The sequence below is a fragment of the Haemorhous mexicanus genome, chromosome 8 (genome assembly GCF_027477595.1).
Source record: "Haemorhous mexicanus isolate bHaeMex1 chromosome 8, bHaeMex1.pri, whole genome shotgun sequence".
NCBI classification, from domain to species: domain Eukaryota; kingdom Metazoa; phylum Chordata; class Aves; order Passeriformes; family Fringillidae; genus Haemorhous; species Haemorhous mexicanus.
The window spans coordinates 22,392,446-22,406,474 of NC_082348.1; the positions used below are offsets into that span (position 1 = coordinate 22,392,446).

The window sequence follows — 14,029 nt, forward strand, 5'->3', positions numbered from 1 at the left end:
TGAATGTCAGGAAAGGGTTAACCATTTGCCTCCCAAGTGGTCATGTAATGTGTCCTCTCAGGACAAAGGAGTGTTCTTTTGCAGCTCTTCTGGTTAGCAAGCAGTGGCTTTTGCTGCGAGCTGGACAGCATGCTTTCTCCTATAGCATGGAAACTGCGTATTTGTCATTGGAAAAAAAGGACTGGTGCCAGATTAAAAACCAAAAAGGACAAAGATAGCAAAAATTGCTCTTCTGAAAGTGCAGAAAATGATAAGAAAATGAAAGGAAAGGGGGAGAAGGTACCTTTGCAGTTGATCAGTTTTTGCTTTAAATAGCAGGATTAACAGGAGCTGCTTTAAATGGTCTCCAGAGCCCAGACAACACTAAAGAACTGGATTTTATTATAGCTAGCTTGCAAGCCATAGGAGCTTGGCTTGAAGTAAGTCTTGGTAGATTTTTAATTGAGCTATTATATGATAATTAAGGGTTAATGGCCTGATTTTAAGACATGCTGAAAACTTGCAATTTCACTTGACTTCGGTAGGAAATATGAATGCTCAGCACTTATGAAAAATCACATCATGAGGAAGAAGCTGGAACTTTAATCAAATCCACTTCAAAATTATTTCCTTAGAATATGGCCCAGACTGGGGAGTTATTTTTGCAGTCTTGGGCCTGGGGTGAGAGGCAGGATTCACTGAAGTCTCTGCCCCCTACAGCATTGCTTGCTGCTGATGGTCATTCATTTTATAGAATGGATAAGAATTTTCAACTTTCCCATCACCATGCCTCACAACTCTGCATTTGTATATCTTTATTTCAGACTGTTGTGTATTCCTTAAGCCTGATTTGGCAGAGTCTAAAACAGAGGAGCAGTAATGCATTATAAACAGCTGAAAGTATCTGAAAAGCTCACTGCCATTACCATTAGCACCTGCATTACCACTGCCAGCAACTTCAAAAAGCTTTTGTGTTTTTCCAATATGCACCTTCAATTTTTAAAAAATCAAATAAATAAATAATAAGAAATATATATAAGCAAGCAGCCTGGTGGTTAAATCACTGTTTAAAAATCAGTATACTTCAAACCTTTCTAAGCCCAAAGATGTTCTGCACTCTCATCCTGTCAGCCCCAGGATCTGTAAGTACAAAATGCAGTACAGGCTGTTCCTATTTATATATATATGTATATATGTGTGTGTGTAAATGTATATATATGTGTATGTATGTATACACATATATACTATATTTCCTCTCTTTCTCTCTCTCTCTCCATATATAGTATAGTATATATACTATATTCACTATGTATATATACACTATACCCAGGAACCTATAGCAGCTACAGGCAGCATAGAGAAGATGGTGCTCACTGGGACTGCGGGCTATGTCTCAGCGTGGCTCTGCAGCCCTCGACTATGTCTGTGTCCTTTCTGTAACCTTGCTTTTTTGCCAAGACTGACCACAAGACTGTGATGTTTTCCAGGCTAGTTCCAGGGAGCAATTGCAGAGGTCTGGGCATGACCTCCTGCTGTGCCTGTCCCTCCAGGCGTTGGCATCTGCCATGGCTTATGGCAGGAGACAGCCCTGTCACGTACTGTGCCAGGATGACTGCGAGTGGTGCTCGAGGTGCTTACAGCAATTAGCTTTGCATTGACTGCAGCAGGGACCAGGAGCCCAAGTAGGCTGGGAATAGATTCAGGAAGCACCCCCACAGTTCTGTGGTAATTACTATTATCCTGTGAGCTGTAAACATATTTTAAATCTGTAAGTAAATACACGTATATTTCTTTGAAATATAGATCTAAGCGGACATTAGAGTCTAATAACCCAGGTGCAACAGAGGCTACCAGGTAAATAACAAGAATGGTTAACTACTAACATTAACTTTGATGAAACAGATTATAAGGAGTATTTAAGAAAGAATAAACCATGTCTTTGATATTAATTTTTACCATAGCACCAGCAATTAATTCAAAGGAATACGTACAAAATATATAGCGTAATTTTAAGAAACTTTATTTTGTTACACATTAATTTAGATTAGTGATACTTGACAGTGCAGATTTTGCACTTGGTCTATAAAATGTCTTTATTCAGACATTGATTTGATGTTTGAACCACTGCTTCTGTATTTAGTATCCTTTCAATTTGGGACTTTTTCATTCTGATCTAGTCTTTTAATTAAACTGACTACTATAATTCCTATGGAAATTAGCTTTTATTTGATTTTTTCCAGCTACCAAAGCATTTCAGTAGGGCTTCTCTGATACAAAGTACACAAATTGGATTTTATTTCTTCTTGAGATGTAATTAAAAACTCATTTGATTACTATATATCTGGCCCTGTTTTAATTATTAAACTCCAGTAATCAATTTGCTTTTATGAAGCTTCTGGGAAATTATCTCAAAAGCAACACATTTCTCTCCCTTCTGGCAGGGTCTGGACCATTTACTGAATTACATTCATTGCACCTGTTCCTGATCCGGATTAAACCACCAATTTATTCCCAAAGCTCTTTAAGTTTATTTGGCTGTAGCCTTGTCAGGGTTTTCCACCTCCTGGCTGCAGTTTTTGCTTTCTGTTTTACTGAAAGAGAACCCCTTGATGTACTGCTCCTCCATGCTCCTATTTTTGATAGATGCCTCCTACAAACAGCTTTGCTCATGATCTGTCTAATTTGGTATCTAGGTTCTTAACACCTTATTAATTACTTGCCTTCCTAGGAAAAGGCTTGGTATTCACCAGCTGTCTGACATGGGATACCACCACATAACCTCAGTAGCTGCAGAAATGCCCTGTTCCTCATCCCTGCTTGGTGCCGTGGGCAGGCTGGGAGCTGGCAGGCAGCTGGGCTTGGGGAGAAGGAGCCCCTGCCTGGGGGAGTTCCTGTCTCCCGAGGCCTGGGACCTCACTGCCCACTTGCAGTCCTTCCACTGCAGCGCAGCTGCCTTGCTGCACAGCAATAGCTACAGGATTGGTGACCTTTCCCATTCTAGCCCCCTTACTGTAAAAGCTGCTCTTAGTTGCAGAGTGATAAAGCGTGGGGGAGGCACTGCCTGCTCCAGCATTAGGAAAAGCCAGAGAGGTTTGCAGTTCCCTTCTGCATCCATGTATTACCTCAGATGTGTGACTAAGCTGTTTGTCCAAAAGTTACTGTATAGCAGTGTCTTTTTCTTGGCACCTTCTATTATTTAGATGTCTTTTGGGACTGTGTACTACTCTGCCCACAGCATTCTTTCCCAAAGTATAGCTCTGCTTATCTATAAACTCCTCAGCACAAGAAAATGTTAATGGCACTTCAGCACTACATTGTATGCACCTGGGAGAGGGGCAGGGCTGCCTGAAGGAAGAACACAAAATGGGGAAGAGCATAAGATACTCAGAGGAAGCTATTTATGGGAGAAGGTAAGGAGGGCAGAGTGGTTTGGTTTTTCTTTTCTTTTTTTCCTTGTGTATAGAGATGTATATTTTGGTAGATAAAGCATATAGAATGCAGAAAGAGTAGCAGCAGAAACAAACCCCTTCAGGGAGAGGGTGATGGGTAGCAGTGGAGGCATTTGTTTCTTCCTCTGGGTGCCAACTTTCTGAGTTGAAGTGGGGTGTGAGGGGAAGACGACTTCATCTGCTACATTACCTTCATCTCTGGGGAAGGATATTAGTGAAACTGCCTAGATGCAGCACAGCTGTGGTCAGATGCTAAACTTACTGCTAAAGCAAACACAAAATTTTGCTGTATTATAAGACTAGTACCAAATCTCTTTAAAAAGGAGCACAATATGTCCCAACTTACAAACACTGTATGACTTTTCTTTTTGCCCCCTCCCTGCCAGAGATTCTCATCCAAATATTGACCAGTTCTGACCTTGTTTAACTTACGAGCTTTGACAAGATTACAGCTCATGAAAGTATGGTTGCGGGGCTAATATTTGTAAAGTGAGTTTATGGAATAAGACCATATAAATTCATTTTTATGACTGAGCACATATAAAAAAGTTATAGGTCTCAGTGTTCACTCTACTTTGGAACCCAGTGGTTTCTAATGAATCACTTTTATTATGTAGGCAGTTTCTTAGTTGGAAGGGAGGACCAGTGACCGAGAAGCCATGGGGATAAATTCAGACTCGGTGTAAGCATATGAAGCATTGTTGAAGTCAAGAGAGTCATGACCAGTTACAGCAAAGCTGAATTGGACTCCTGAGTTTTGCTGAAGTGGCTTTCACATGAGAATACATAGGCCAAAGGTGAGCCATCTATCTGAAAGTCCTTGAACTTCAGATTAGTTCAGGTAAAAGGGAACCTGTGCTGCAGTCATCCACAGATTTTATCTTCATAATACAAATTCTTTGTGGAAGTTGTTTAGAAAACCCAAAAGTTTTTCTGAATATATGTTCATATACTAAACCCAAAAACATTGCTAGAATTCTACCTTCCATAGTAGAATACAGAAGATAAAGTGATACAGAGACGATGTAGGGATTAACTTCTATGAACCCTTGACTGTGTGTGTATATGAATTAATTATTTGCCCTACTGATTCAGGACTGTATTTATTCATTATGTTCTTCAAAAACATACAGTATTTGTGAGGGGGTTGAGTTCATGAAAAAAACATTATTGCAATCTCCTTGTGGTTAAAGGGGACTTTGTTTATTCCTTTTAGTGCTTAATGGGGAAGGGTCGAGGTCATCACATACATAATGCATTAGTGGATTACTTTTTCATTTCTATCAGAGAATTTTTTTCTGATGCCTAAAAATGTAATTAGAAGGAAGGAATGAATATATTACTAATTCCTTTGTAGAAAACAGGGGTTTCTTTTAGCTTCTCTCTAAAAATTGTTAGTGGATGGAAGCCAGTTGTGACTGGAAATTGATCTAATACATGCACAAGTGTTCCGCTCTTCCACTGTGAATTAATGTTAAGCTTCTTTCTGGTGATGGTACACTGGCGAGAATAATACTGTCCTTCTTTGGAAGTAAACTACTGAGGGATGATTATCAATCAAGATTAACCATTGGTAAAATGTGCTGGGTGTTTCAGGGAGGAAGTATGTACAGAGCTCCTGGTAGCAAAATGTGCTCTGACCAGTACCACACACGTTATGCGGCCAAAGGGAGAGTGATTCTGAAGGAGTGGGACCTACTGAAGTAGCTCTACTGATGTATTCCTACAGTTGCAAAGGATTCATCTGTTGTTCATTACAATTTCATGAAATCAAGGGTTTGCTCACAAGAGTTATCATTTCATAAACAGCTTCTTTTTTAGCTCTGCTGTTCATGGTTTTGATTCTACATCTGGAGCATGCCAGAGACAGAATGCTTCTAACTCCTTTGCTTTCAACATTTTAACCAAGTAGCTGATCAATGTCTTCTGCCTTGCTATTAAATAGATTTTGAAAAATTCTTCAAATCATATCAGTCTCATATGCCGATTTAATTCTTTGAATTTACCCTCAGCTGGGAATTCTGCAGGCAACTGTGATTCTGTTGTGTTAAACACTTACTTGAAGTGTTTCATCCATCATCATTTCTAGTCCTTTTCTGATGCAATGTAGTTTGTGCTTTGTCTTTCTTGAAAACTGAATGGCTGTTAAATTATCCATTCATCTTCTTTCAGATTTGCTGTACAATTTGAGTTCCTTCTCTTGGCTGTCTCTTCTACCTTATTTGCCAACTTTTCAATCTACTTCCTCAGATCTTTATATATGTTCCCATACATGACTGCCATGTCCTTCACGACACATTGGGCAGATAATTCTAAGTTAAACAGCAACAGAAATTATAATGTTATGAATGATTCAATTTTTCTCACAGATTAGGGTGAAAGCCTTTAGTGAAGCTTAGTTTCACTGAAGTCAATGGGAAATGTTTGTTTTTCTGTCTTCTCCCATAGAAGAAGAATACCTTTGTTGATGAACTGCCCTTTCAGCTGAGACTGTTTTGGCATAAAATGACTCAGAAGTAAGCTGAAGTACTCTTGTCTGAAGGAAAAAAAAAAGTACTTCTTTCTGCTGCCTCCTCTAAACATTTTGGACAAACTTGTAAATTCTTAAAATTGTTGACTGTAATACAATGTTGCATCAATAATCTCACCAAGTTATGAAAACCATAGGAAAAATATTATTCTAATTTTCAAAGGCAAAATGAAACCCTTCCTGTTCTCAGGAAGCAGAAAAAGAGGATCAGGATCCTTGTATCTTTTGTAAAAAAGATGCTCATGATAGTCACAGACAAAAAAAATCTTTGCTCTGAAACCACCAAAACTATGCTTTTCCATATTACACTGTGAAACAGTGATGGACTTAAATTGAAATTGCAAATAAAATCATTCTTTCTTCTTTTCCTGTTTTTTCTTTCTTGTATAGTTCTTCTTAACCTTTTCTATTAGTAAGAAAGTAACAGCCATAAGCTTAAGGTTAAGGACAACAGGTAAGAAAAATTATTTTGTAAAGCTTGTTACCTTATCAGAAATTTTATTACAGGGATAATATCTGAGTTTTCTGCAAGTTCCACAGAATTCATTCTGGATGGCCTCATACAGATTCATCATTAGCAGACAAGAAACAAAGCAAGGAAAGTGCTAAACCTACTGAAGTTCCTCCTTCAAGGCTACAGAGAGATCCTTCTACTGTGCCAAAAAACTCTTTTCTCTGGGCCAAACCCTTATTCCTAACATAATCCTTAGCCACAAACTTCCCCCAGCACTGGCATTTGGCCTGATTAAGTTTCCTCTGAAGCAAACTTCTTACAAACACAGCAGAATATGTTGCACCTGCTCTTCCTTGGATAATATTACCCACTGGATTTCAACAGGGAGGGAGACTAATTTGATCTGCCAACATCTGTTTGATCTGCCTCCCTGGTATCCCTGGTATCACAAACTGCATCCCAGGCTGATGTGCCTTACTAATCCTTGTCAGCCAGGTGCTCTCAGGAAGCACAGATGCTTTATCTCCCATTCTCTGTGTCCAAATCAAATGTCAGAAATAAACCCTGCCAAAAGTGTGCATCTTTACAGTATTCTTTAGGATCTATTGAAAGTTATCTTCTTCTTCCTTCAACATGCTACAAAGGAAAAGCTGGCTTCAATGAGAATCCCACAGAGCTGATCAAATTGCTTCCATTGAACAGATCTTTCCAAACACCTTAGTCCTGATTTTTTTAGGTTTGTTTTTGTTTTTTTGTTAAAACACTTGACAGTTTATGAATATGTTTCATGGACTGTCTATATAGGTGCATGGTGAACAGCTAGTGAGTTCTCTGCCCCCTGACTAGTTGCTAAATTAAAATATAAGAGCAATGCCCTGACTTTTGTATCAACAATCCCAGGTATGAGTGAATGGTGGAAAACCATTTCCAATATGTTCATACAGATAAAAAAAATTAGTTTAGTTTAAAAAATTTAGAGGTTTTTCTAATTGTATAGACAGAACAGAAACAACTGAAGGAAGAAGTCATTGTGTGAGTTGCATCCAGTGACTCTTGCCTGGGTAAGGACTAAGCCATGCCATACAGTCCATTCTGGACAGGCAGGGCTTCTCAGAGGAGTGGTGCAAACCCTGAATTTCTTATACAGTTATTTCATCATGCAAAATTGTAATTGAAGGACAGAGGGAAAGGGATAGAAGGGGTAACTGAGGAAGGGCTGCATCAGGATATAGCAGTGTAAGCATGATTGTTGAAGAACGTTCTCTGTGAAGGAGAATTAATCTCTTGTCTAATAATTTCAAGTAGAGTATATACCTTTGGGGGAAAAAAAAATCACAGTGTGTGTATGTACTTCCAATTCAAGTGTCAAACTCAACTCTTGAACCAGAGAAGTTAAAACACAGAAAGCCATGACTGTTAAAGACTTCTGTGTATTTTTTCTGTGCTTTGTAGAGGCTCCACCATTTATGCCACCCTGTGCATTTAATCTAAGTTTACAAGTAGAATATATGCTTTTGCAGCTACATTATCACAGATAACAAATAGATTTAATTACAAGGCCAGACATTATCTTCTATAGGAAGGCAGGCATATCAGAGCTCTTGGAGTTGCAGACAGAGTGATTATATTTCTTTCTAAGTCCTTCAAACAGTGTGATAAAGAAGGACTCTGTCCTTCCACATTCTATTCAAAACATTTAAAGTACTTGCTAGGCTGAATGTTTCTACTCTTCCCAGGTTCCCCCCAGAATCCTGGATGGAGTAATGCAAATTCAATTCTGTAGATTCCATTATATGCTTGAAGTTCTCAATACCCAAGAAAATCTTGAATAGCTCTAAAAATAGCACTAAAATGGAGCAGTTCAAGGGAGCACCAAGGTAGAGGTGAGCAGGGCAATCTCAGGCACGCATAAGTTGTAAAAGCCATGAGCTGCTTTATCTTCCACAAAGACATCTCCCTTAAATTTAAATAGCTGCTGTCATTGTCACTGACTACCTGACTATGTATTTATCTGCCCAGAAGCAGAGTGCATGGCCTTTGGCCCTGCTATTCATAGTGCTACTGTCTCTGCCTAACAATGCCCTGAACAGAGCTGGATTTCTGTTAGCATCTTTTGTTTGATGTGAATCGCTGAAGCTTTGATGTTGTTTGTGAGAAATATAGTGATTTAAAAGAGTAAGATCTTCACTCTCCCACTCTGTGTGCTCCCCACAGAGAAATCTAATCTGAGTTGGGAAAAAATCTGTGGCTGATCCTGTCTTAGGAAGACAAAAATGACAGAGTCCAGAAGAGAAATCTGTTAGTGTTGAAACTCTTAGCATCTCTTTAGTGGAGGTTCAGAGGGGTGATTTGTCTTAATGATCAAAATTCCGTTTCCTGTTACATGAACATTTATAAATAGGTACAGAATACTTTCTCTGTGTGAACACAGCTGTCACCAAAGCCACAGTGTTTTATTTTCAGTGGGATGCTTCAAATTTTCTGCTTTAGTTGCATGTTCTTTCTCTTTATAGGATATTCTAACAAAACAAAGCTACATTAGTAGGTTTTAAATACTCTACAGTTTCAGAAAAGTGCATTTTTCTTTAGAAATTATTATTCTAATAAGCTTGTTTCTCATCTCTACTGATAAATGCTTTCTTTACTATCAGTTTTGAATGAAGAGCAAATGTAATGCAGTAAAGTGTAACTAAAGCCCCTAAAATCTGAAATTCAGAGTAAATGGATTGCTACTCAAGACAAAAGTTCCACTGTTACATAAAAATACTCTGATCTGGGATCACTAAAGTAACAAAAAGTGTAAATAATAAAATTATAATATCCTAAGTGTAATAAAATGCAATGAACAAAAAATTAGGATGCTTTTATCTTCCCAGACCTTTGATCCACAGTGTGAAGGAAATATATTTGATTACAAAGATATGAAATTGAAGATGGCTTAATTCCTACATCAAGTAGCAGATAGGGGAGAGAGCAAGGGAGCAGAGCTGTGGCTTACCTTGTGCCAGGAGCAGAGTCAGGTTTACAGAGCAAGCACAAAGGTTTTTGATTTAGACACTTGGATATAGGAAAACTGTGCATAATTCCATATATGATTTTTAAAAAAAAATATATATATAGCTATATCCACCTTCAGTCTTTACAGCAGCTTACAGTGTAGTACATTTTGTGCATCACTGACCTTCTTTCTTCTGGGTGGGATGGGCACTCCAAGGGGCAGCCAGACAGGGCTGCTAATTGAAGTTGCATAGATCTTGGTGATTTACTAGTCACTTGTAACCCTTCTCACAAAAAGGGGCCAAACTCAGGGACAGTCCTAGGCAGGTAAGCAGAGGATTGTGATCCATATTCCCCAATAAAGGAGACTTCACTACCCTTTACTTGGGAGAACTGCTGCACCTCCAAGTGAGTTGTCTTGAGCTATCTTGAGGAAATGTAGAAAGCAGAGCCAAATCTCCACAAAGGAGGTTTCAGACTTGAGGAAAATGGTAAGGCTAAGAAAAGCCATAACTAAAATCTACTGCAAAGTTTCTATATTGTTTTAAGGACGAGCCACTCCTCACAGGCACTCTGGTGTAGCCTAGTTCATTAGCTTGGACTGCAGAGAGGATGCAGTTTGTTCTGGTACTGTGAGAGGCACTGGGAGGGTGTCAGACCACTCCTGGAAGTTTGGGCTCTGACGTTTGTTCAGTATGCGTACTTCAGACATCCTCAGCTACCAAGAATAGCCTGCTCTTGGGAGTTACTTTGAGCAAAGACAACTTCAGGGAGCTCTGCTGATCTCACTTTAATGGGAGTTGCCAGTATTCAGTGGTTGCTGGGATCTCTGCTCTGTGTGTGTGTGTGAAATAACACAGAGCACAGCATGAGGTCCTGCTCTAGCAACTGCATTGGTAGGAACTGGTGCCTTCCCCTCAGCATTCCCTTTGGGGATCTGGATGCTATAGAATCCCACATGGATTCAGGATTGCTTATCACTAGCATGGAAAAAAGGAAATAGGAAAGCCTTGATTTTGTTCTCTATGGTTTAATGTTGTCATTTTGGTATGAAAATAAGCGTCAAATGTTTGTGGGTTTTTTCAAATGTGGTTTTTCTAAGTACTGTAGTAGTGAGCTATAGTACCACAAATATTTTACTGATTTATCAGCTGCCACTCCATCTCTTTATATTGCATTTGTAGTGATATAACCTGTTCTCTCCCCACATGCAGTTCCCTCAATGTGTTGCAATGGCAAGAATTTCAAAGAATGTAAAAATATGCCAACCCAAAATCTAGGATATGGCCAGGGTTTTAATGTTCAGCCAGCCCTAAACAGTGGATTTACAGTGCCTGAATATTCTGCTGATGGGATATGTGTATTTAAGTTTGATTAAGCTGGTTATGAAAATTAAAACTTGGCTCCACACTGAAGAGAGAATCTCCTGCAGTGTGATACTATGGCATGAAGTTTTCTGTTTACCCCTAAGGCTGGTGCTGCTATGACTTCCAGGTTTGATGGTGTCGCTTTTTGAAGTTGTTGAGCAGCAGGCTAATGGCTGCACAGCATGATGCAAACACAGTGGAAAGCAGGGAAATCAGATGTGAATATATTCCCCAGAGATCTCCTGCTAAGATGGAGCTAACTAACCAGAGCTTTAGTGCTCAGATGTAGTTTTCTCATGCAGAGGATGGACTGATTATCAGCTCTTCCTGCTTTACTGTACATTTTTGGATTAGAGATGCTATTAGAAAGAATGAATTCTAGTATAATATGCATTCTAGTGCAATATGAGCTATTTTATTGAAAGGAACATTGTTTTTAAAGAGTGTCTGTCCAAGATCAGTGTCCATCATCCCTCCCCCATATTGTCCAAAATGTTCTTGGTCTTTTAAATAATATAGGTGTATATTCTTCTTCCCTGCTTGTTTTGCCTTAATTGTTTGAAAACGGTAGCTGTAGTTTGTTTCGTCAGGACAAAGACTGACCTTAGAAAGGGACAGGATCTCTTGGCAAAGCAGCAGCCTGGCTTGTTGCTTACACAAGTTCTGCTCTCCGTGTCACAACAGGAATTGCCATTGCTGCTGGGTAGTCATTTCATTATTTCCATGGTGGCAGCCTCAGATGCCACAAGGTATGGAGCAGAAAGGGCACATTTTCCTTCTTATGGGCCTTCTTGTGTCCTTATTGTATGATAGAGGTTTTATATCTGGTCTATAAAATGAAAGGAACTGCCAATCCATTTTTATTTGTGTGTAGGGAAGCTACATTCAGGCACAAGTTGATAATTTTGATGTTAACATGGGAGCTGTTATTGTTCTGTGTCATCAGTGACCTGTTCATTGCTTTGAGGTCTTGGGCAGTTTAGGGTGCAGTGGGAACAGGGAGAGCTTGCTGCAGTTCCCCAAAGATGCTGAATGAGAACATCCTCCTGTTTTCTCAGATAACACTGGCCAGTCAGTCTTTGCTGGCATAAGGCAGTCTGTGTTGTTTCAGTCAAATCCTGAAGCTGTTTAATCTAAAAAGGCAGAAGCATTGTTCTGATAGGAGAAAATTCTTCATGAAATGGTGGTCAAGCATTGGAACAGGATGTGCAGGGAAGTGGTGGAATCACTGTACCTGGAAATGTTCAGAAAACCTGTAGATGTGCTGCATAGGGATATGCTTTAGTGTGAACCTGGCAGTGCCAGATTAATGGTTGGACTTGGTGATCTTAGAGGTCTTTTCCAACCTTAATGGTTCTGTTGTTATCTCTAGCCTTAATAAGGGACTGCTTGGCATTTACACACCATGTGCCAAGCACCCAGGCAGTCTGTGCAGAAGCACAATTAAAAGACTAAACTCTGAGTTAAACAGCACAGGTCAAACAACAAATTGTTTTATCACTGACCCTAAAGGCTTGGCCTAGAGTGCCCTGTAGCAGTTTGGGAAGGTGCACTCTAGGCCGAGCCTTTAGGGTCAGAAGAAAGTGCAAAGGCTCAGCTTTGAGTCTCCTTTTGCACCGCATAGATTTGGACATGTTTGACAGCACCTACTGAGACTGTCCCTCTAGTGCTCCATACCTCACCATGATGAGAATCAGTTTGTCTCAAATATAATAAACCCTATCAGCTTTTATACCTTTGAGAGGAATTTACAGACATTACAGATAATAACAGACAGATTCAGGGAATCTGGTGATTTCTTAATGGAATTCAGACTTTTGGTAAGGTCAAAGTAAGACAAGAGTTCAAATAGCCTTGAAGGCTGCTCTGAAAGCTAACTCTTTTTCCCTAGAGAGACAAGAACAATCTCCTCTGGACTCTACAGGAGCAGTAAGTAAAAATTACCTCATACAATGGCATGCAGATGCTATCAATCCACTCGAGCTGCAACCTGGGTAGTTCATGCTTCCTGTTTCGATCAAAAATTGCCTGAATTGAGAAGGAAACAAAACTGTCATACTTTAATCACACTGGAGTATTTTACAGACAGATCATCCAGCACTTTGCAGCTATGGTCAAATTCTCACAACCAGAACACTTTGTAAACCATAATCAGTCTTTGCAGGTGCCTTCCTACTGCTTCGCCTGGCATGAAAAATAAACCGTTTATTTTCAATTCTCTTTTGAAACTTTTAGTCTGAATGTGTTTTTTGTTTATAATTCTCTAGTGTAAATTAAATGCTCCACAGTTCAAGTTGAGGTGGTAAGTAACCTCCTGTAGGAATGTAAAGCAGATACCTTTGAGTAGAATTTTCTCTTTTCTCACATAGGGTTTTGCAGCTCAGCAAAACAGTGATGAATCTGGGCTGGATCTCTTCCTCTCAGTTAAATTCTTTAGAATACTTTCTGTTCTCTTCTCCTGTTGCCTCCAGATAATGGTTGTTCAACATTTTGAGTTATTCAACCTGGGTAAGGCTTTCTCTTCTAATTGTTCAGTGAAAATCTTTATGAAACTTTCCTGGTTCTTGTTTGACACTTTATACCTATCTGGCTTTATTCCACTCAATTCCATTCTATCCCTTCAGTCACAGTCATATATTTACACGTGTCTTATAGAAATGCATTTCAAATAACACAGATATACAGCTGCAACTTAAAGAAAATCTGGCAATTTTGATTTCCATAGGTAGCTGTGAGTTTTTACTTCAATTCTATGTATTAAACCCAACACCTTCTGCTTAGAAAATTCACTGATAGGATAACCTTAGGAATAGATACAGAAAACGAGTAAAAGGGCTCAAGGACTATGAAAGGGCAAAAGTGACTGTGCTGACTGGAGAGCTATTTTATATATGGTTATAAATGCATATCCTTATTGGACAGAGCTTTTATTTATTCTAAGGTTTCTCTTTATGTACAAAATACAGTTCATTTTTCTGAATGAGCCCAATGATATTTTTTCCTCTATTCAAATTCGTTACTATTTCAGAAATGATAAAAAACTTACTGAAGGAGTGAGTTTGAGTTCAGATCTTTCTCTGTCTCCTTGTTCAAAGAACTCACTGGTTACCAGCTCAGCTGCCTAAAATAAAAATCACGATAAAAGATTAGAGTTCTTGTTACACAATCTTTAGGATAATGAGTTTTTGCTCAGACCATGACTTCAGCCTGTGCTTAATTGCAAAGAAGTGAATAATCTCACTTACAGGACTGA

General features: G+C 39.1%; 1 protein-coding gene across 3 annotated transcripts in view; it reads right to left on the bottom strand.

Moving 5' to 3' along the window:
* The window catches only part of PDE11A (phosphodiesterase 11A), a 110,230-nt gene that overhangs the window by 3,692 nt on the left and 92,509 nt on the right, over window positions 1-14,029 (bottom strand). For all 3 annotated transcript variants that reach the window (XM_059853185.1, XM_059853183.1, XM_059853184.1), the window contains exons 18-19: window positions 13,823-13,893; window positions 12,721-12,804 (exon numbers count right to left, since the gene is read on the bottom strand). In XM_059853185.1, the coding sequence (XP_059709168.1) occupies window positions 12,721-12,804; window positions 13,823-13,893 (155 nt within the window). The remainder of the gene's footprint in view (window positions 1-12,720; window positions 12,805-13,822; window positions 13,894-14,029) is intronic.